The sequence below is a fragment of the Artibeus jamaicensis genome, unplaced genomic scaffold (genome assembly GCF_021234435.1).
Source record: "Artibeus jamaicensis isolate MK-2021 breed Jamaican fruit bat unplaced genomic scaffold, CSHL_Jam_final contig_482, whole genome shotgun sequence".
NCBI lineage: Eukaryota > Metazoa > Chordata > Mammalia > Chiroptera > Phyllostomidae > Artibeus > Artibeus jamaicensis.
In genome coordinates this window covers 9820294-9843853 of record NW_026521857.1, presented here as the reverse complement: position 1 = coordinate 9843853, position 23560 = coordinate 9820294, and the positions used below count along the sequence as shown (strand labels likewise).

Genomic DNA, 23560 nt, shown 5'->3' with positions numbered 1-23560 from the left:
GAGAATTAGCTGATACCCAATTTGAGAAATATCTAAAATACAGTGGTCAAAGTTTCCATTTACTTTTCCTTTTATTTAAATTAGTCTGAACAAGCCAGCCATCTTTAAGTAGCACCCTATATTTTAGTTAAGTTCTACATTATAGTGAAGAAGAATATATATATATTTCTTTCATTGCTTGCTATCAAGTCATAATTAACAATCAGAAATCACTTCTTCTGATGGTCTAGCATTCACTACAGAAAATATAAAATGTAAACAGCATTTCCTTCTTATAAATCCACCATTTAATAGGTACTTGACAAATGTTTGTTAATAAATAAATAATAGCAATAATAGTAAGAAGAATAAACTGCATACTAACTTTGGCTAATGTGCTAGAAAAAATCTCAACCTTTCTCCTCTAGTTACTCAAAGTAAGTCATTTTAAATTCAGCATTTTAAGTCAAGAAATATACAATAAAATGCAAGATGTTAGTCTAGCAACACATTACAGATTTTCAAAATTCATAGGGAGAGGTATATTTTCAAGTGACTGCAAAATTTATGAACTTGCAAAAAACCACTTACTGGTTGGAAATTTAGTTGCGAAAATAATGTTGCTGGAAACATTCAAATGCTGGGCTAGTACAGTTAGAGAAACTATTTTTTAAATCTTCATTCAATTTACTCTCCACTTAACATAGTGCCAAGTTTCTCCTACCCTCTTTTGTTACTAAACCTAATTACATCGTGAATCACATCTTCAAGGGGGTACAACTGTAAATGAAGGTCAGACTATTGCAAATTAATTATTTCAAGTCTAAAGAAAAGCACAAACGTAGCCAAAATGAACAAATATAGATGTAAAATCAGAAATAAATGCACTTGTAGACAATATCTAGTAATCCAAATTTCCAAAGAAAATAGGTATTACCTTTCTAATTACAGCTTTCTTCAACATTTCGTAAGCAAACTATTTACTTTGTTTCACAAATTATCTAGTTTGTCATTATGTGCTTTATATAGTATGGGTGTACGTTAATACTCACAAAAACCTAGTTTTAATTGTACCTTATCCTTTTCCTAAACCACTTCACATCGGTGAACACCCACCTTTCTCTCCTTACCAATCAAGGGCACAGGCTGGCTGTTCCTTCAAACTCCAGGATCCATAGTCAGATATTTAGAAGGTTCATTCCAAGGACATTCCCTACTTCCAGTTAGTAAACAGAAAGTTTCCAGTTTACAATTTTGAGAATAATAAGGGCGTGCATGCATCCATTTAAAACACATTTGAACATTGTGGTATCAAGCTAAGTAATACACAAGCAGTCCTTTATCACAGAGGAGGTAGAGGTTATGAATAGTTAAACAAATCACTTTAAAACTGGTAAGCACTATCACAGTTGTATAAAGAAAACCTTCTGGCACTGAAGAACAAATTATGTCGTGCAGAATGGTGAGAGACAATGGCTGGAGAAGAGATTAAAGCCAAAGCATGAAAGGTCATGAATATCATGTCATCCTACAGGCTCTTTCTACTTGGTGAGATCCAAGGACCAGCCAGTTCCAGCACTACCTGAGAGCTGAAAATGAAGGTTCTCAGGTTCCACCCAAAACATAGGAAACAAAATCTGCATGTTAACAAAATCCCCAGGTCATTTGTATGCACCTTAAAATGTGAGAAGTGTCACAGGCATGTGAAAGCATGTGGTGTGTGCACAAACACACACAGAACAGAGTGGGAAAGCAAAAAAAATAAAGTAAGATGGCAACAGCATTTTCTAGAAGGTTGACAGCATTTTCTATAAGGTGATAGCTTATTTTCTGCTGTGCCTCTTCCTCCTTCTTGCCCTCTTATTATTATTGTTAAGAACAACAACAATTAGCAAGCAATCATTTATTAAATATTCTCCAATTATCGGACTTAGCACTGAGTCATTCTGTTTAATATTCATGCTAATTATCTGGTAAGTATGCTTTATCCCTATTTTCCAGATGAGAAAACTGAGGCTGAGAAAGAATAAACAGCTCTCTTAAGGCCACAGAGCTAAGAAACTATGGAAGCAGAATTTGACCCATTCTGCTCATAACCAAAATGCCAAAACATTTTAGGTTTTATCTGAATGACTGCTCTTATCACTCGGTGATGTAATGGCTTACTTACTAGATTACAGACAGTAAACTACTTGGCTCTGTGATTTTTAGCTCTCTCCATCCTTTAGTTCCTGGTGATATGCCAGTAATTATTTCAGCCGTAATCCTATTATTGCCAATATATTTAGTTTAATGAAAAACAATCCTAGATATATGGCTAATCTTAAAAGGTAATATAAATATAATAAAGGCATTGTGACATTTCATATTAAAACACATTAAAAATATCTAATATACTTGTTGCTGCACAATACACAACACGAAAAAGCTAATGAATTAAAATAATAATTTATTATCGTTCACAATCCTGCAACCTACGGGGTTCTTTTGACAGCACAGTGGCTGGAACATTCAATACGGCTTCTCCGTTCACCTCTCAGCTAGGAAGCTAGAATATCTGTGGGCTGCCGATGCACCTCTCTTTGTCCATATGATACTGCCCGTAGTGTAGCCAGATCTCTTTCACGGTGGCTCAGAGTTCCAAGTTAACATTCCACAAGAATGAGCCCTACTATGCAACTACTTATCAAACCTCTGTTCATATTATGTTTTCTAATTAATGTTCCGCTGAGCACAGCAAGACACATGGCCAACCTGACAGTTATGTGGAAGGGGTCTATCCATACAAAGCATGAATCTTGGACGCATGATTCAATGGGAGCCTCCAACTGTCTACAAGATTGAATTTCAATAATTTATCCACATGCTATTATAAGAGAAGAGAACAGAAACTGTTGATTCACCAGATCTGTTAAATCTTAGATTATTTTAAAATAGTTTAATGAAATTTTAGCAGTCAAATGAAGCTTAAATGTTTCAAATATTTTTAATGTCAAAAGTGGGCTTTGTCTATTGCACACATAATCTTTAAACCTGAGTCAAGCCCAACACTCTGCAAGTGACAAGCAATATGGCCCCATTCTAATTAACTAGGGGGGACTCCGTGTGTTTGGGTGTATTTTTCTCTCTATTTTTCTGGTTTAATGCACTAGCTTTGAACCATGACTTTGTTTTAATAACTTTCGGGGCTACCCTTCTGGGTTTGGACTCTGGGTCCCACCATATCTCTGGGCTCCGACCTTTCTATTCATCAGGTGCACAGGGGTCCACAGGCTGCACGTGTGCGTGTGCTTGAGCACATGTGCACTCCGCCCGCCCCCGCAGTACCCGCTCATGAGACACCGCCACTGCCCCACTCCCAGTACTGACGCCTGTGACTTCACACCCACCGCAAGGGGGTTTTAGGAAAAGCAGAGGTGTTTTTCCTAATAAGATAAAGATGTAGAAAACCATTTTAGAAAACCGATGTTATTTATGCTTTTCTCTGAAATAGCAGACCTTACTGTGAAGAACATTTTTAAACAGATCTAAATTCCACAGAATTCTATCAATTTATAAGTTACAATTTTTATTTACCCATTTCTTCAATGAGTATTTACTATGGACCCAATAGATGCCCTGTGCTACACCACACTCTAAACTCCAGCGATGAATTAAATAGACATTCTCACTAGTTTCTCAGAATAAAGAGGAACTAAACAAAAGGGGGAAGGGACTGAGAAGCCCAGGTTGGTAGTTACAAAGTCATCACGGGAATATCAAGTACAGCAAAAGCACAGGGAACGTAGTAACACTGTAATAACTATGTATGGGGCCAGGGGGGCACTGGCAATATCACAAAATCACTGTGAAAAGTACGCAACTGTCTAGCAAAATCACAAAATCACTTCGAAAAATGCACGACTGCCTAGCCACTATGCAGTATGCCTGAAATGAATACAAAATAATGATGAATGTAAACTATGACTGAACTTTTTGTTTTAAAAAAGAAATGAAAAAACAGGTAGCTATAAAATATAAATTATCATAAGGGCTTTGGAGGAAATAAACAGTATGGTATGATAGACAATAAAAGGGAAGACTCCCTTAAAAGTTATTCAGAGATGGGCCCTGGAAGAAGGGGATATTTAAGCTGATGCTTTAATGTGAAAGAGACAGTCATGCAAATACCACAGGTAAGGCAGTTTGACAAAGAGGCACGAGCAAGTGCCACGTTTTAGGAACTAAGGAAGAACAGTGGACGGTAGGAGGTTAGAGAGACAGTGTGACCAGATCTTCGGAATGGAGAGTGCAGTTCAATCTTGTGGGGCCTCATGGACTTGGATCCACAGTTGAACTGTATTTTCCTCCAAATGCAAACCACCCTTAGTGGACTTAAGTCTTTCCTCTGCTGAGAAGCTGCCACTACTTAGTCTTCCAGTCCACAAGTTTTCTGTCCCTAAACTTCTACTACTTGTCTTTTCCCCCCATACACCCTGAACTGTCTTTCCAAGCAGACATTCAAGAACTATCGTGAGGAGCTGAAGAAGCCACTGTGCAGTGGTCAGAGAGCTGGAGTGGGGGCCAGGGGTTATGGGAGTTCCTCACCCTCCTTAGGCTTCACGTTCCTCATCTGGAAATGAAGGGCTGCAGCCGACAGCAAAGGTTTCCTCCGACTCTGCAGTTCTCTGATTTACTCATAAACCTGTGATTACCACTACAGGGCTCGGTAGGAAACGAAATAGGGAAAGCCAGGTGGCTTCCAGGTTGTCCTGAGAAGTCTTCATAATATAGTAGTTATTATGTTAAAAGTACATTCTCAGATTTTCAGGCTATTCTATGATCAAACAGAATCCACCAATTCCAAAGATAGGTACAAAAAAGTTTTAGTCTATCAAATGTTTCAGAGAGTGATGTTTCTGTTTGCCATATCTCAGTCATTAGCAGTGTGATATTCTTTCTGGACTGAAAGGCCCAACTTGAACTATACAAAAGTGATACTTATAAAGGAAAAAAAAAGTCTCTATAAACTTCGAGATCAACAAGAACTAGACTGCTTAAAAAAATGAACATCTCAGCCCTGGCTGGCATAGCTCAGTGGATTGAGCGTGGGGCTGCGAAACAGAGTATTGAGGTTCGATTCCCAGTCAGGGCACATGCCTGGGCTGCAGGCCAGTTCCCAGCAGGGGACTCATGAGAGACAACCATACATTGATATTTCTCTCCACTCTTTCTCCTTCCCTTCCCCTCTCTCGAAAAATAAATAAATAAAATATTTTTTAAAAAATGAACATCTCCACTGTTTAGCCTAGCTCACAGAATCAGAGTACCTTTGAGGGGGAGCCCAGGAAACTGTATTTGAAAGCACCCACGTAACCTGATGAAAGGCCTGGGGTGGGAGAAATGGAGTTGGTTTTCCCTTTTCCCTGGGAGAACAGGCCCAGATTTTTACATTATTTCCTCACATAAATAGTATGTTTCTTCTCCACTTCCACTGAGTATTTTGATGAAATGACTCAGTATATTTAATCAAGAAAGTTCTCTAGACAAAAGCTTCTAGAAGTGGTTCTCACACACCTGAATCTGAGTTAGTTGGATTCACCTGAAAATGCAAAGCCTTGGACCGGTGGCAGACGGACTAACTGGGGATCTGGCCAGATACTTGTATTTGAACACTGCCCACAGGTCCTGAGATTATTCTCAGAAACAGGTCTTAAGACCCACATCCAGTAAATGGTTACTATCTCACCACTGTTCACCTTCCTTAACTAAAATTCAATCAAAAATATCTACAAGGAGTGTATGGTCATCTAATCATTCATTTCTTCCCTTATCCATGCAACTCATAATTTCGTCAGGTCTTTCTCGTTACACCTCAACTGCACCTTCACTGGTTAAATCCTCTTACCCCAGGTTCTCACCCTTGTTTTGTTGACGGTACCAGAAATGATTAACCAGAGGGCATATTTTTTAAAGTCAGCAATCTAAATTAAACTTTACTTTCTTATATTATAAATAACAAGAAATGTGCTGGAACTCACCAAGAGAAATAAAATATATAACTGAGAACAACAAATAAAAAGAAATAAAAAAATTTTATAACCTCTGCCGAGCAGCCAAGGTCTCACTAACAAACATTTTTTTTTCATGCAGAAAATTGTGCTCACCGTACTTGACATTGTGCAAGTATGTTTACTGCACTTTAATATCCACACGAGCAGGAGAAGAAATTTAATAATTTTTCAGCTGGAATGAATTGACAGCCAGTGTTAGAAAACTGCAGACTCTGCAGAATCAATAAAAGCTGCTGGCATCATAAAGTAGTACTTTTGCCCAGAAAACATCTCACAAAGGTCAGGTTTACAAACCACCAGGTAGCAGTATCACTTTCACATCTTTCCAGGGCTATTAAAATTCCATTAAACAACCTTCCAAAACTAACATGCAGCTTTTAAAGTTCATCAAAATGATCCCAGAGACAGATCAGCCTTGGTTCAAACTCTGAAAGCAAACCCTCGGTTAACTTTTGTGCCCCTGTCACAAAAAAAAACTGTTTGTAGAATTCTGTTGTGTAAAAGAAAAATAGCAAAGCAAATACATATATATTTATTTATAACTAGATCTAAGTGGATCTAATTGGATATACCCATTTAGTGAAATGAGAGATACCTGTTAACATCAGGAAATACTTTCTATGAGTAAATAATTTTTGTTGCAAATCTTGGAAAACCACTACCACTAAAGACCTCATGTCATAAAATCGAGCCTGTGTTATAAGACCCAGTACTCGGCTGTGCCTGAGGAGCAGCAACACTATGCAATAGCTCTTGCCCACTTCAGACACACAGCTTTTCCAGGCTACATTATCATTATAGGTTCCAAGTTGCACATGGAATTCTATCAGGGATAATCAACTCAGAATTAGCTACTCATTCAACACTTATTGAGCGCCTACTAAACCCATCTACACACTGTCGAAGCTGCCTGACCCCTTGCCTCTGGCTCAGCCTTCGGTGACCTAAAACACAGATGGGAGAAACAGCGAGCGTGCAGTGTGAGGATAATCTCTCTACATCTGAGCAGAGATGCATGGCAAGGGGCTTTCTCAAGTACTTCAGTTTCCCTGCAAAGGGGCATACACTTCATTATTTGCTTATTTGATCTCAAAAGCAGATGGATTTGCACTCAATCAAAAGAGAATATGGGCATCTTAGGACCTTGACAGAGAGCAAAGAACTCTGCTGCCCTACTTAGTTCAAATGCCTGGCTGAAAAAATTAGGTTTATAGTGGAAAATGGGCAGGCTATTCATTCTCTAAATTAATGGTCTCCACATTTTGAAAAATCACTTTCCTGAACCAGTTAAAGATTTTAGGAATAAGTATATTTTCTCAAAATCTGTTTACTTAAAAATGTACAGAATTACATAATTAATAATAAAAGTTTACACACAATAAAGAATTTAAAATATATCTGCATATACATTTATTAGTTGTATTCTATACTAGCATATTAATATATTATGTACAATACAAAGTATATAAAAAAAGAAAGAAAGTTTTAAAGAAAGAGAAAGTACAAAGACAAATTCTATTATCTTCTTTCTATACCTGGCTGCATCACCCCACAAAACGACCTAGTATGTGCAAGCAAACCCCTGAGCTGTTATTAGCCTCTGTAACAGGACTCCTTTCTGGCGCCCAATGGCTATGGAAGTGGGGAAGGGTCACTAGAGAGTCACAAACACTTGTTGGAATGTATTGTCTCAGCCTCCTAAGAAATCCTTTCAGAGTGTTATGTTTTTCAGGGCACGGCTGCAAGTTTTAACAAGGAATGCCAAAATATACAATTTTAAGAAACACAATATGTGAATCTGAGTGTTAAAGTGATGCTCTTGAGACCTACTACATCTCTCAATACTCATTATATGAAGGCCGTGTGAAAACTTTCTCTCAAATCTAATGCCAAGCTGGGTGTTTTGGGTTTTTTTCCCCTTTATATATAGTAAGCTTTCAAAAAGTTTAGAGTCAAAACTGCCTTTGTGACTATGGTCTAATTTCCTGTGTTCTAAACCCACACCAAGCCTTGATTTTTGCTATTTTTATCTGTTTTCCCAGGTGTCATCATTCTATTATAATAAGTAAATATATGTTATACTTATTTGCATATTTGCAAGGTGTTTTATAGAACACAATAGAGGAAAAGAATAAAAATCTCCAGTAACAATAGTTAATTACTCTAATTTCCCTAAAAATGGATACAAGGAGGTGTCCCCAGAAGCTCCAAATTTTCTATACATTGGATTATATGTACTCTGAACTATGAAAACTCAGAGCCTTTTGAACAAACATCATTCTGTAAAACAGCCTTGGGACTCAATCCTTGTTTCCCAAAGCAAGGGTAAGCTATTTACTCAATTATCAGCAAACCTTACCCACTGGCATATCTTATTGAAAGAAGTAATCAAAGACTGACTATAATAATGTACTCTTACCTCCATTTTTCTAAAGCATGTGCCTATTAGAAAAACATGAACTGTTTCTAAACAAATGCTCAATAAATACTTGCTGAATATATGGAAAAAATAACAATTCTATAATTCCAGTACTTGCTTCAAAAGACTCATTATTTGGTGTCTTTCTTTCACAGACCTCTAGCACTGACACAGAGGTCTATGACACTGACACAGATAGACAGCCTGTCCCGATCACTGGGAGCAGACTGAGAGTGGGGAACAGGAGGGACCATCCTGGGAGATAGAGTTGGGCCATGGGAATGGAAACAAGCTGCCCCACTCAGGGATGGAGGTTGGAGGTCCGAGCTCTGTGGTGTGCAGCCAGTCAATGCTTTCATGAATTGCCCAAGGCATGGTGAGGACACAGAGTTTCGCTTCTGAATGGGAGGCCCCATTGACAGGGTAAATAAGCATGTGCCTTGCAGATGCTCCACATCCGGCATGGAGGTCCTCCTCCTGGCTGCACATGCCCTGCCCTCCCACTGAGGCTACCCTCAGTGATGCCTGAGAGGCTGCGTGGGGTTTCCAGGGTTCCTTTCTCTGCTGGTGAGTGCCCACTGGCAACTCACTGCATGGGGGGGCCTAGGGCATGGGAGGTACAGAGTTGATGAAATAGCACCGGAATCTCCCCCCATCAGCCATGACAGAGGAGGGGGAGGTTTTTACACTGAGTGTGCAAAATGCTAGCAAAGTAATTGGATAAGAGGAAAGAAGTCCTCCTACCCCCTTCCAGTACCAGATTGGGGGTGGGACTAGGGAAAGGTATGTATATGTGCAACAGAAGTCAAAATTGTGGCGAGGGGTAGTGCTAGACCAAAGAAGCCTGTCAGTCTAGCTTGGGGAAAGAGATTGGTTGGGACACCACCCAAAGCTGGAAAGTTTGGAAAGTTAATTAGTCATTTTGAGAAAGTCATCCCATACCTGAAACAGAGGAACAAAGAAACACACTCCAGTTTATCACTCACTGCTAGGGAGGCACACTGGCCTGTGCTCTCCACGGGTCCACCTGACATCAGCAGGCACGTGGTCCATGGCCTCCACAAGGGAGTCTGTCTCTCTGAGCTGGTGAAACGTTTGCTGGTGCATGCACACACTCTCAGCCCAGGAGCATGGAACCTTTTGGTCCTAGCGGCTGCCTGGTCATGGCCATGCCGGCTCCACACACAGGGAGGCCTGAAGTCACACAGCATCTAGAAACAAGCTAAACTACCTGTCTGACCACAGAGCAGCAACCTTGGGCTCCAAAGGACAGTACTTCAAAATGCAGCAGGAACAGGAACTCTGGGCCCTGCCTTTTGTTTCTACCTTGCTGAGGACAACTGGGTTTTGTCCGGGTTTTGTGGAGGAGATGAGCTTCGACAGGGAGCCCCCTACTCTCCCAGACCATTCAGCATCCAAATAGAAACCTCTTTCCTTTCTCACCAGCCTCTGCCTTAAGAATTTGGCTCCTGCGGCAGCAGGCAGCTGAACCCGTATTTTTGTTCAGTAACAGCATCACATAAACCTTAAGATTCAGAACAGCAAGTACATTTCATCTAGAATTCTAAGTAGAATCTAATGGTAGTGGCTAACAAGAATTAGGTATTGAGACAATTCTGAGGAAAAACCTGGTTGATTAGTAAAGAATACCAGGAGGTAGGGAAGGTAGACACAGTGTTGTTAATTTGCTGATACCACCCTGGATAGATAAGGGATGCTTTCAAAATCCAAAGGTACTTATTTAAGTTAAAAGGCTCAATGATTTTGTTATCTAGAGTCTTGCTTCCTGCTTCTGTGTCCTTTAATATTCATTATTCCAGCGAGCTCCTCCATCTTTCTAAAGTAGGAGGAGTTTCTCAGAGACAAACACCATGTCTTTATCATTATTTTTCGATCCCCACAGAGTAGTCGACTCTTTTGTGATACCTTGGAGAATACAAAAATAATTGAGCCTTTTAACTTCAATAAGCATCTCTGGATTTCAAAACCATCCACTGACTATCAGGGTGGGCCAGCAAACCAACAACACTGTGCTGCCCCTCCAACCTCCCTAACCAGGCTCATTCTTTACTACTCAACCAAGGCTTCTTCCTCACAATCCCTCCCAACAAAGGTTGAAAGAGTCAGTTTATTTTATAGCTTCAACCAAATTTATCTAAACTAATGGTTCTCAATTCTAGTTTTCAACTCTGCCTATACATTAAAATGAGCTACAGAGTATTTTAAAAAGTGCAGCCCCCGGGCATAAGCTTGGCTCTGGATTTATAAATTTTCCAAGTGGCTAAAATGAAGAGCCAAACTGAGACAATGATCTTTTCTAGATAACATTAGTTCCTAAAAACTACATACTTCTCTTATAGATTTATCATCTATATTAGCATATAAAAGACAACAAAGCTCTGGCTGGTGTGGCACAGTGAATTGAGCACAGGCCTTGTGAACCAAAGGGTAGCTGGTTCAATTCCCAGTCAGGGCACATGCCTGGGTTGCAGGCCAGGTCCCCAGTAGGGGGTGTATGAGCGACTACCACACACTGATGTTTCTGTCCCTCTCTTTCTCCCTCCCTTCCCCTCTCTCTAAAAATAAATAAAATCTTTTAAAAAAAGACGACAGAAACTTCTCCCACAAAGAGTCTTATTTAACTTAGCTTGCCTCAAAGTTGACCATTGAACCTCATCATAATTCCTTTTATAAACAAAGTTTTACAGGAACACAGCTGCACCCCCTCACTGATTGTCTAGAGCTGTTTGTATACTACAAGAACAGAAAAAAACAGTTGGAATACACACAGTCCACAAAGCCTAAAATATTTACTAGCTGACCCTTTAAGAAAATGTCTACAACCCCTGAGTGGGTGTGCTAAGGGACTCCACCAGAGAAATACTACTCTAAACCAACCAATTTAGGCTGGGTCCTAAAGGTTCTAAGGAAAGGCCGCAGAGGTTTGAAAAAAAGTAAGTTCATTAAATAGGGTTCCACATCTACTTTAACCATGGCTGTTCTGCTTATACTTTTCTAATTTCATTTGCAGAAAGGTTTGAACACCACTGACTATGAAATTAAGAGATTTGAATAGACAAAAGCCAGGTAAGTTATACTGTGCTTTGCCAGGGGTAGCTTTAACTAACATTCTCCAAAATCAAATAGATTAATCTCAGTTTACTTAAACTAAATATCTGATAAACAACAAATTAGACATCATGTCCCCCTATCAAGTTATATACATTATACGCATTTATTTAGCTCTCCCATTAAAATTCTTTTATAAATTAATATTATTCTGAGTGGTGTTCGTAAGACTCAACAGAAGCAAAGACCATACAGAAACTATATCTTGAATTTCTATACATTAGCAACTAAAGGCATTTAGATTTTATTATTCAATGTCTCTTAGAAAAGGATGTATAAAAATAATTCTTAGTGTTTATAGCCTAGAAATATGTACATTTCTCATTATAAACTATACACTTCCTTTTACACATGCATTTCAAATGATATAAACCACATTATTTCATTATTCTTCTGGAGAGGCAGGATTTATCAGTTAGTAAAATCATCTTCCCTCTTTCCAAACAGTACAGCATTTTATACAGCTTTTATTTTCATGGTCTATTACATATAATCATTTAAGGTAAGCTGCTGGAAATTCTTCTTTTGGAAGCTTATGATGTACAAAAAATGTGAATTAACATTATTAATCCTTTAGAAGAAATAGATTTTTCTATTTTATTTGAACATAGCACAAAAGAAAAAATTAGTTAAATAAAAAAGATTTAAAACTACCTTATAAATTGAAAGGATGCAATTATTGATCTGTTTTTGATCTTAACATATAGTAACCCTTGCTAAAGATGATCAGTGCAGTGTGCTTTGATGTAAACCATACAATTTAACAATGTGAAGTTCATACATTAAAAAATCAAATATTATTCATACTCTTTAGGATCTAAAAGGGCAGGAAGCCATATTTTCCAGTTGCATTTCAGAACTAATCTTATACACCATAGATGGTATCCTTCTTTGCAAGTCTTGAAATAAAGCAGAATTCGTTTTTTTAAATTCCAACATTAATACTAAAATCACTAAGCATCAAAAACTTTTCTCTTTGCTTTGGATATGTCCCCTTAATTTACCTTTCTATAACTGGTTTATGCCACTTAAAGCTTGCAAGTTTTTTTCAGATTTATGAGGGGGAAAAAAAGTAGCAACACACAAATGAAATCTAGAAAAGCACACGACAGCTATAAAAACAGCTCATCCATCATCCCTACATTTTGATTCCAGAGACAGCAGTGAAAGGTGTTGTTTCCACACCACTCACCCAGCACACTTAAAAAGGTTTGTTCCATCACTTATACAACTGAAACTGATTGATTAGCTGCTAGAGAAAAATCAATACAAATATGCTAGAAAACACTAGCTTGTAAATTCATTCTGGCCTCAATAAAATCTTGGTCACTGCCTGACATGTTTTTCTAGATATCTAAAATGCAACCATGTCAAACCTCAGCCCCCAGACGCAGCAATGCCTAGGAATTTTAAAAACCTAAATCTAGACAAAGGTGAGGATGTAAGGGGGAAGGTTTCCCAACAGTCTGTTAAAACAGTGAGATGATACCCAGAAGTTACCTGGTAAATCTTATACTCAGATGCAGAACTACCCACAAAAAAGATAAACACACTGAGAAGGTAAAAAGAGGCAAAGAAAATGTCAAAGGGACTAGGTTCAGGGGTCGGGGGTGGGTGGAGGGATGGGGGGAAGCCAGGAAACCAATTAAATAAAAATTAAATACACATATACACAAACACATATATATAAAGGGTAAATGAGTCTCTGTTCAAAAATATAAACAACTTTGACTTTAATGCTATCCATACAAAAGTTAATAAGCTGCCTTCTTCTCTCTCTTTTTTTCCTACCTGATTGCAGAGTCAGCATTATTTTAGTGCTTTGGGAAACCATTTTATATTCGGAATGATTTCATGAATTACTTCTAAATGTGTCCTTGCCTTTGGGTTGGCCCTTAATCTCTTTGCATTCATTAGACTACTAAGAAGTGCATTTTTATGAATATAAAATGTTTCATAAATATGCTATTCTGTTATTCAGAAAGAAATTGTGATCTTATTATACCATGACAGGCAACCTGGGTTCTATTTCCCATTCCACAATTGGTTTAGAGTTTTTAAAAATCATTTTGTATTTCTACACAAAGTGATTAAAATTTTTAAGAAAAAGAGCAAATGTAATTTTCACTATGGGAAATTTAATTTCCACTGACTTTAAACATTGCACTAAAATTTATTAGCAGCATATTTAAACTTTTTCATCTTAACATAACCTTTCAAAGTATAATATTTGTTTTCCATTATTCATTATAGGACAAAAATTTCATAATAATATAATGCAGAATTTACGGGGTTGTAGCCCACAGAATATTCCTAACAGGTGAGTTACTAAGGACCTAGATGTGCAAAAATTGTAAAACTAAGAAAATGGGTTATTTCTTCTCTATATTTAACTGTACAATTACTCTTCACAATTTTAAAGCTCCAAAATGGAAATTCTATAAGACCATTAAAATCTCACTGTCTTTTGCACGAAAAAAAAGGAGATAATAAACTAATCCAATATCTTCAAAATGTGAGCTACAGATTATTATTTCCTACAGTAGACAGAGATTATAAAGTCACTCTTAGCATGAATTTGTTTTTCTAAAATTAAGAAAATGAAAGGTAATTGTCATACTAGTTTCCCTCTATAGAGACATTTTTATAAAATATATTTTAAAACAAAATCTGTCACTTGATTCTAGTCATTTATGTTGTTACAGATGTTCCAATATTCTCAGTATTTGGAACTGATTTTGATCAGATTTCTCTCTTTGGATTCACCTTAAATTCCTTCAGCTTAAATAATGTCTCCTTCGTAATAAGGACACAGGCAATTACTCCACATAAGGTATCTCAAATTCTTACAGGAAACGACACAAAATGTCACAGCCATAAGAAAACCATGGCTCAGAGAGGCCAGGCACCTTGTTCAGATCATGTGGCTGGTAAATAGCAGACAACTGTTTCAAACTCAAACTCTCTTGTGGCAAAGGGCACCAAATACTTAACAACTTAAAATGTTCCTACATACAATGGCTTCTCTAAGAAACTTAGGACCTCAATATTTTAGTAACAGTTCCACATATCAAGCAAAGTGAGCTTGCCAGTCCAATAACTAGCCTTCAGTTTCAATTCTAATATGCAAACAATAAGACAACATAAAAAAAACTTACATTGCAAATATTCCATGATTGAAAATATATCCACCAATGACGATGATGAAAGTAATACTATATAAATCTCTTCTAATACTTCCTTTATAAACAGCCACTAAGTCACTCCTAAACTCCGATAAGCCACTCACTTTCAGCATCCCCAAGCACTTGGGCATGTTAATGGTAACTACCAATCCAAGTCTGATGGGCATAACACTCGGTGCCTCCGCTGCTCAGTGGGCATTTCTAAAGATAAACCAGGGAGCTAAGTTTGTTGGATATATTTAGAGTAATTCTACAATCATTTCATAAAAACTATGGTTACTCCTTTCTTTTTTTCCCTGAAGTCACATATAATACACAAATGTGTCCAAAACTAGTCTGAAAGAAATATCAAAGTGTTAATATAGATTATAGATGACGAGAGGGGTGAGGAGGCCAAAAGAATACTTCCCCTACATGGTGATTTAACATTTTTATATTTTTCAAACAAATTTTCAGAGTAAAATGAGAGCATTTTTAAATGTTATATGTAGTTGCATTAGAAACGCATAATGTTGAAAAAGTATGTCAAAGAAACCAATCTGTATACCTTCCAATTTGCAGTGCTTGCTGGATAGATAATATAGTTTCAATATTTCCCTTAACTGCCAGATACATACAAATACAACAACCACACAAGAACGTCAGAAAGGGACTATTTTTCAAATACATTTGGTTTCCATGCAAATGTATATGCCCTTTCTGAAGAAGCCTTAAAGCACTTGTAGTAGAAAAGACAACTGCCCAGGCTTTTCCTTACGTAACACTCTCACTCTTAAACAGCCCTGGAGGGAGTCAAAGAGTTTCCTTTCATTTGCTATTTAACACAACTTGAATGGGAACTGAAGAGGGAATTGGGCTAAGAATATAAAAGTAGAAAAAAATTACTGGGGGATGTTAATAAGTCAATCAAGGTTATTTTTCTTTCTATTATAAAGAACATTCGAAATTCATGTTGATAACAGCTTTACACAGACTAAAGATATGTGCTTGGAACTCATACTTGCTGAGATTCAGGGTGTGAAGTACTGAGGGTAGCACTCTAAGTTACTCGCTGAAAGGACAAGTGCACTGCCAACGACTGTTAGCCCACAAGATTTAGAGACAATAGATTATCTCCTGTTGGTTGGGTGTAAAAGTGTACCAATGTTATGTATACATATTAGACACAAAGACAAAAAAGGAAGTTTATGGCTTAAGCAGTTATGTGTCAACCAACACGATTGTGACTCATGTAAAAGATAAATCTTGCTATGTGCTGAGAAAGAGCTAGACGGTCACATTTTCCAGCAAGTGATGATTCACAAGTAGCTGGCCAGCCACATAAAGAATCATTCTCTGCCGGGCTCTCGTCCAGGACCACTCTTCGCTGGCCCAACAGTCCTTTGGATACGGAAGGCCATTTTTACTGGCTGACAGTAAAGTCTACCTGCTCCTTCCAAGACTCTGGGAAACTCTTATTAGCTCTCTTTTCCAATGGTCCAGATATGACTGAAGAAAAGAGTAGAAATCTTAAAAAGTATACACTCAGTCCACAAAAGTCTTAACACACCTTAAAAGGCCATGGATTTAATTTTTAATTTTTGTATTTTCATAGACTCTAAAGAGAGATGATAAAATTCAAATAATGCCACTTACCTTAGAGTCATAAAAAAAGTGGAAGAGTGGTTACAGAATAATAATGTGAATATTATAACCTGACTGACTGACTCTATCAGATAAGCTGAAATATTGGCAAAACTCTTCAGAAAGCTAAAGAAGTATGCAAGTAAATTAAACTATATTAGAAGACTACTGTAATTTATTAGGGAGACTAAAACTATATATAAGTCCAGATGCACTTACCTTGAAACGATTGTTTGGCTCTATCTACTAGTTCATCAATCGGATAACTGGCCAAATTCCCTCTAGCGTGTTTAGTTTTGCAATAGGTACAAGCATTGAGACACCTGTTCAAATGACAGCAATAAATAAGGCTCAAATTTTACAGACAGCACACACTTACATGAAAGAAACCCAAAAGTGCTAGTTTAGTAACATCTACAGTTTATATAAGAGATATAAAAAACAAATACCTACAAACTTCATATTCATTTTATTTCTAACAGGCATATAAATAAATTCACAATTATTTATGTTTCAATCATTCAAGAATGATTGTACCAATAATGGAACACTAACTTAAAATACATATATCCATGTCAAATAAGTTTATAAGTCTTACAATGATTAATCAAAAGAAATTTAAGATTCACATTATTTTTAAATCACTGACATTTCTTTGGCTATCATAAAACTAAAATTTTAGCATCTCTCTCATATGCCACATTATTTGGAAATGAAAGGCATATTCATTTAACTTTTAACTGATACAGTAATAAATGGCTGACACAGCATTTTCATAAAAAATACAACCTTAGAAATTTTGAGATATTTGTCACTGTTTGAAATCAAGAATAATAAATATGTCCAATGTTCAATTTTTCTCACACTGAAATTTTAAAGCCTGATCTTTTAAAACCTTGTTATTCATTATAGCCATTGTTTATCATGTCTAAAGACTACTGGGAAATAATTATGTTTTTTATTTTTTCAATTTATTTTTAATTAGTTAAATTTACCATCCTAGGAGCCACTGAATCCCTGAAGAGATCTTTTTGTTTGTTTCCCAATATTGCTGAGGCTTATCTTTTTAACATAGGTCTCTTTTATTTTAAGTGTTTCTTTTACTTTATAATCAGAGAACATATTTAAATAATACTTTAAAATGACTAAAACCAACATTTTAGTTCTGAAACACTAATTCAAAAGGATGTATGTTCTCTGCGTTATTTTACAATAGCCAAGACATGGAAACAACCCAGTCCATGGATGGATGAATGGATAAAAAAAAATAAAGTGGTGTACATATATACACACAATGGAATATTCTTCAACCATAAAAAGAAGGAAATCCTGCCATTTGTGACAACATGGATGGACAGAGAGAGAATTGGAACTCATAGAAAAATGAAAATAGGGAACAGATTAGTGGTTGCCAGAGGATGGGATTTGTGGGGGGCTTGTGGGGGGTTTGTGGGGAAATGAGTGAAGGTGATCTGAAAGTACAAATTTCCACTTACTAGATAAGTAAGGCCTGGGCAATGTGATGTATAGCATGGTAACTATGGTTATCGATACCTTATATTTCAAAGATGCTAAGAGAATACATTTTGAAAGTTCTTATGATAAGGGAAAAATGCTGTAAATGTTAATGAAACTTACTGTGGTAAAACACTATACAATATATACCTATCTCAGATCATTACATTGTACACCTTAAACTTAGGCAATGTTAGATGTCAATTATCTCTCTGTAAAACTAGGGCTGAGGGGATAGTGAAATAAGTTACTTGCTCTAGGTCTATGAGTTCTGTCCAGAAGGTATCAAGCTGTGTAATATGAAAAACAGAGACATTTATTGAAGAAGATACAAGGTATAAGAAATACTGTGTATAGGATAATGATGCCACAGTCCCCTTCAAACTAGGCACCTTGGTACCTCACGCAATTATCCCAATTATCATCAGCTGCCTTGTCATATTTCCTGAATCTCATCAATGGACTGACATCAATTCCCTTTCAAAGGTGATTCAGTTTTGGGAAAAGCTCGAAGTGCAGGGTGCCAAATCTGGGCTGTAGGGGGCTGAGTCACCTGGGTGATTTGATGTTTTACAAAACAACTCTGCATAAGACATGATGCATGAGCTGACACATTGTCAGGATGAAGCTGTCAATCATCAGTTGCCCATAGCTGTGGCCTTAGGAACCATCCAAACAGCTTCAGCAAAGAAAAGTTCAAGCTTAACGCAAATTTGTTGCTCTACTTTCTCAGTCATTTTGAATGAGACAGCCACACAGTACACTTGTTCACTCAATGGTGTCTACCAACCCCACTGACTAGTACAATGAAATTGTTATTGCTTGTACGTGCGCATTCCAGTCCACTGTCCTTGGCTGCCAGATTACATCAATGTTTGGCAAACCATTCTCATTCTACTAATGATAGCTGGACTTATTTTGTGCAGATCTTGTATAACTCAAATCTCAAGAGCTGAAATTCAAAGATGGACCTATGAGATTTCAAATTCCACACTGTTTTCATAGCAAGCTGCTTCCCCAGAATAAATGTATATCAAACGTCCTAGCTACATAGCTACATACAAATGTAGATAAGACATAATATAAGCTATCATCTGACATGAAATATAAAGTAACATAGCATACATATTCAAAGATATTGCCAATACTCATCATTCTGTGTATGAAGCTATCTGTTTAAAACACATTTCTCACTTTTATTCTTTGGCAATATAAGACTAGGCTTCTTGTCCAGCCACTGGCCCAAGCCAGTTATTCCATCTTTGCTGTTTACAAGTTCTTTCTTTCATCCTCTTGCTAGTTCTTTGGCATATTGTATCGCCTTGTTTGGCTTGCCGTGTTTTTAAAATTCTGTTGTTCAGGTTCTCAAAGTAGATTGTTCTCTCTGACCTTCTCCTCACCTCAAGTGGCTCCATGATCTGCCCAGTGAAGCAGGCCCCGCCATTCATTCACCTGTGATTCCCTGTTGTGATGAGCATTCACTCAAGGTAAATCAGCACCTATTTGAGGAATCTTCTCTACCTCCTGATACTACTTACGTCTCCTGAATCCTTTCTCTTCTTTCTCCCATTACCAATGGAGAGCTCCATAAGTTAAGTGGACAATCTTAATAGAAACTGCTAGCTACTTGGGCTATTTCTTAAATGTAACTGTCTTAAGGGACACCGTTCTGGAGAATGGAAAGGAAAATAGAAGGAGAAAGGAAGCAAAACATATAATTTAAACACTTTTTAACATGAATGAATTAACACATGTAAAGCATTTAAGAGTAAAGTCTGCACCTAACAAGTGATCATTAAATACTGGCTAAGAATTGTTTAATATGACTGTTCTAAACAGCTCTGCAAGAAAATAATTACATATTACCATGTTCCAGGTGTACCTAACCCTATGAAACAGATGTGTTACCAATAGGTTGGCTTAAATCAACTGTGATAAACAAATCATATTTTCCTACTGGGTCACTTAATAAAAGTGGAAAGATATCCCCCATGGAAAATCGCTCACAGAAATGTCCCTAAAAGTTTAAATAAAATAAAGTGATACTTGGAAACATTTATAATAATGAAAATAAGCCAGTAAGTATAAATATGACATTAAGAACTCAAAATATTCTTCACTAAACTGCTCTCTTGGGGTTAATTAGGATTGTTCATGTGATATGTTTTTGAAATTCTAAACTCATTATTGTATGAGATGGTTTCAATCCTTATTTGCAGTTATCAAAATACTTTATTATTTCAGTAAGTGAAAATTTCTGTAGTGTATTTCTTTAAGCATAACAGCACTAAACATTAAATTTGGTATCTTACATTTAAAAAGGGAAGAGATCTGTCATAATCCACAATTATATGCACTACAAAATCAGAAAAAAATATGTTTTTAATGCTATTTGGTAAAAACAATCTTCTCAATCATGAAAAATTATGACCAATCACTTCAGCATGACAAGCCTTCAATGAAATAAAGGGAATCATCACAGAAACCAGCATAGAGAGTTTCACTTATCTGTAAACAATTACATAATTGTCTAAGAATAACACCAAGCCAGTTTCTTTAACTGTCAGAAAACAAAAGAGCTTTGAAGGTAGACTATTGAAAGCCGAAACCAAAAAGGGAATAGCTGTTGAACTTCAAGAAAGACGGAAAACCCTGGACAGACCTAGACTACTGTCTTAGAAGAACAAAGCTGGTTCACCACACTAATCTTTGCAGTGGTTGTTACATGGCCAGAGGCCAAGGCATAACTAAAAACCTCAACAGCAGAGGCACATTAGGCACTCAATTTAGCAGTTTAACTCTGAAATCTTAAAAAGCATCTGTGGTAGAATATTTTTAAATGACAGGAACTAAACACATGAAGTCACAAAGTGTCACAAATTATAATACTTCAAAGGGTTCAAATGCATAATACATGTAAACTTTATAACTGAACCACATGAAACAAATGAAAACTAAAAGTTTTAATATAGTCGGCCTTTTTCTTTTAAAGAACATCTTTAGATGTCACAAGTACAAAATTCAAAAATCACAGTGAGACTTAAAAATTCACCCAAACTAATGTATTTTTATGGGAGAAAAAAAGCCTGATTATTGCACTGGTAAATTCTACCAAGCATACGAAAAAAACAAATACTAAGGATTCTCAAATTTTTATAAAACATTGAAGAGGAGGACACACTTCCTAACTCAATCTATGAAGGCAAAATAACTTAATACTAAAGCCAAATAAAAACATCGCAAAAATAGAAAAGTACAGACCACTGATGCAGAAATCTTCAACAGAATACAAGCAGACAGAATTCAGCAGTATATTAAAAGAATTATATACCATGATTGAGGGAGATGTACTCTTGGAATGCAAGGATGGTTCAAAATATAAAAATCAACCAATGTAATATGCCATACCAACAGAATGAAGCAAAACAACACATAATCATATCAACTAATGCCAAAAAAGCATTTGACAATATCCAACAGCCTTTCTGTATTGTAATAGTCAAATCGGAAATAGAACGAAACTTGCTCGACTTAATAAAAGCCGTATGTAAAAACCCACTGGGAATCTCATACTCAGTGACAAATGGCCGAGGCTTTTCCTCTAAAATCAGGAACAAGGCAAACATGTCCACTGTCACCATTTCTATTCAGCGTGGTACTGGAATGTTCTAGCCTGAATCATGAGACGAGTCAACAAAATAAAATGCATTTAAACTAAAAAGAAGTAAAATTATCTCTATTTGCAGATGATATGATCTTATATGTAGAAAACCCATAAATTAAAAAAAAAACTGTTAGAACTAATAAATAAATTCTGCAAAGTAACAAGATACAGAGTAAAAACACACAAAAAATCTGTTACATTTCTATTCATGAACAATGAAAAACCTGAAAAGGAAATTACAAAAACAATTCCATTTACAAGAGCATTAAAAAGAATACACTACTTTGAAATTAACTTAATCAAAGAGGTGAAAGACATACAATAAAAACTATAAAACATTCCTGAAAAAAACTGACAAAAACATAAATAAATGGAAGCACACCCCATATTCAGTGACTGAAAGACTTAATATCGTTACAATGTCAGTATTCCCCAATCTACAGAGTCAATGCAATCCCTATCAAAATCCCAATGATGTTTCTTGCAGAAATAGAAAAGCCTATTCTAGAAGTCATATGAAATCCAAAGGGACCTGAATTAAGCAAAACAATATTAGGGGGGAAAAAAACTGAAGGACTCACATTTCCTGATTTCAAAACTTTCTACAAAGCTCTATTAATCAAAACATGTGATAATGGCCTAAACGGAGATACAAATCGATGGAATAAAATGGAGAGTCCTAAAATAAACCTTGTCACATGTGGTCAAATGACTTTGACAAGGGTGCTAAAGTTCATTCAATGAGATAAGGACAGCCTTTTCAACTAAGGGTGCTGGAAAAACAGTATATTCACATGCAAAAGAATAGAATTTGATCCTTATCTAACACCCTATACAAATATTAACTGAAAATGGATCCAGAATCTATATATAAGACCTAAAACAATAAAGTTCTTAGAAGAAAACACAGGACAAAATTTTCATGACATTGGACTTGGCAGTAATTTCTTGGCTATGGTACCACAATGGCACAGAAAACAAAAAGAAAAAAACAAATAAATCGAACTTCAGGAAAACCTTTAAGTTTTTTACACGAAAAGACACTATCAAACAGAGTAAAAAGGCAACCCACAGAATGAGAAATAATATTTGCAAATCATATTATGTTACCCTTAACAGATAATATGGAGAACATATACAGGACTCCAAAGCTCACTGATAAAAAAACAACCAACCAACCAGACTCAAAAATAGGCACAAGACTTGAATACACATTATTCCACAGAAGATATATGAATAGTCAATGAGCACATGAAAACATACTCAACAGCACTAATAGTTAAGGAAATATATACAAATCCAAACTACAATCAGATACTACCTCATATCTACTGGGATGGCAACTATCAAATAAAAGTAAAACACAACAGAAAACAATGTCAATGTTTTACCAAAACACAAAAGAGCTTATTTTGGTGGTATTTTAATGCCAAAACAGAAGTGCCATGATGAAGGACTGCACATGAAGCTTCAGGAAAAAACTCACTATATTTTCCTTATATTTATCATTTCACCAGAGACCAACAAAAATCTATCACATTTTATAGAAATTACTGATGCAGATGATTCTATAATATCCACCCAAGTTTCCTTACATTTCCATAATCTTTAGAATTGAAGATGTACAGATAAAAGTAGAAAGAAAATAGCTTTGATTGAATGTTAGCCTCAATCAGGTAACATACCAATTTATACAGACACAAAAGAAATATAATTTATAAGTAATAATAATAATTCCAGTTAGACATTCAGAGTGTTCCACAATATTTGTAGCTAGTAGTTTACTCCCCAGGAGACAAAGTCCCAGACCCATAATAGGAACAACTGTTTCAGAATGTGTTTACCAAAATAGCGTGGTGAACGATGGTGAAACTTTGTCAGCCATAAAGTACATACTTTTCTAAAAATGTTTTTCTATTCTACCAACATTGTTGTGTTTAGTTTTATAAAACAATGACAGTGGCACAATAAATTAAGGCTAACCTATCATTTA

At 36.4% G+C, this 23560-nt stretch overlaps 1 protein-coding gene across 2 annotated transcripts in view; it reads right to left on the bottom strand.

Moving 5' to 3' along the window:
• Positions 1-23560, bottom strand: part of CDKAL1 (CDK5 regulatory subunit associated protein 1 like 1) — a 667880-nt gene that overhangs the window by 340461 nt on the left and 303859 nt on the right. For both annotated transcript variants that reach the window (XM_053668249.1, XM_053668248.1), the window contains one exon: positions 16608-16711. In XM_053668249.1, the coding sequence (XP_053524224.1) occupies positions 16608-16711 (104 nt within the window). The remainder of the gene's footprint in view (positions 1-16607; positions 16712-23560) is intronic.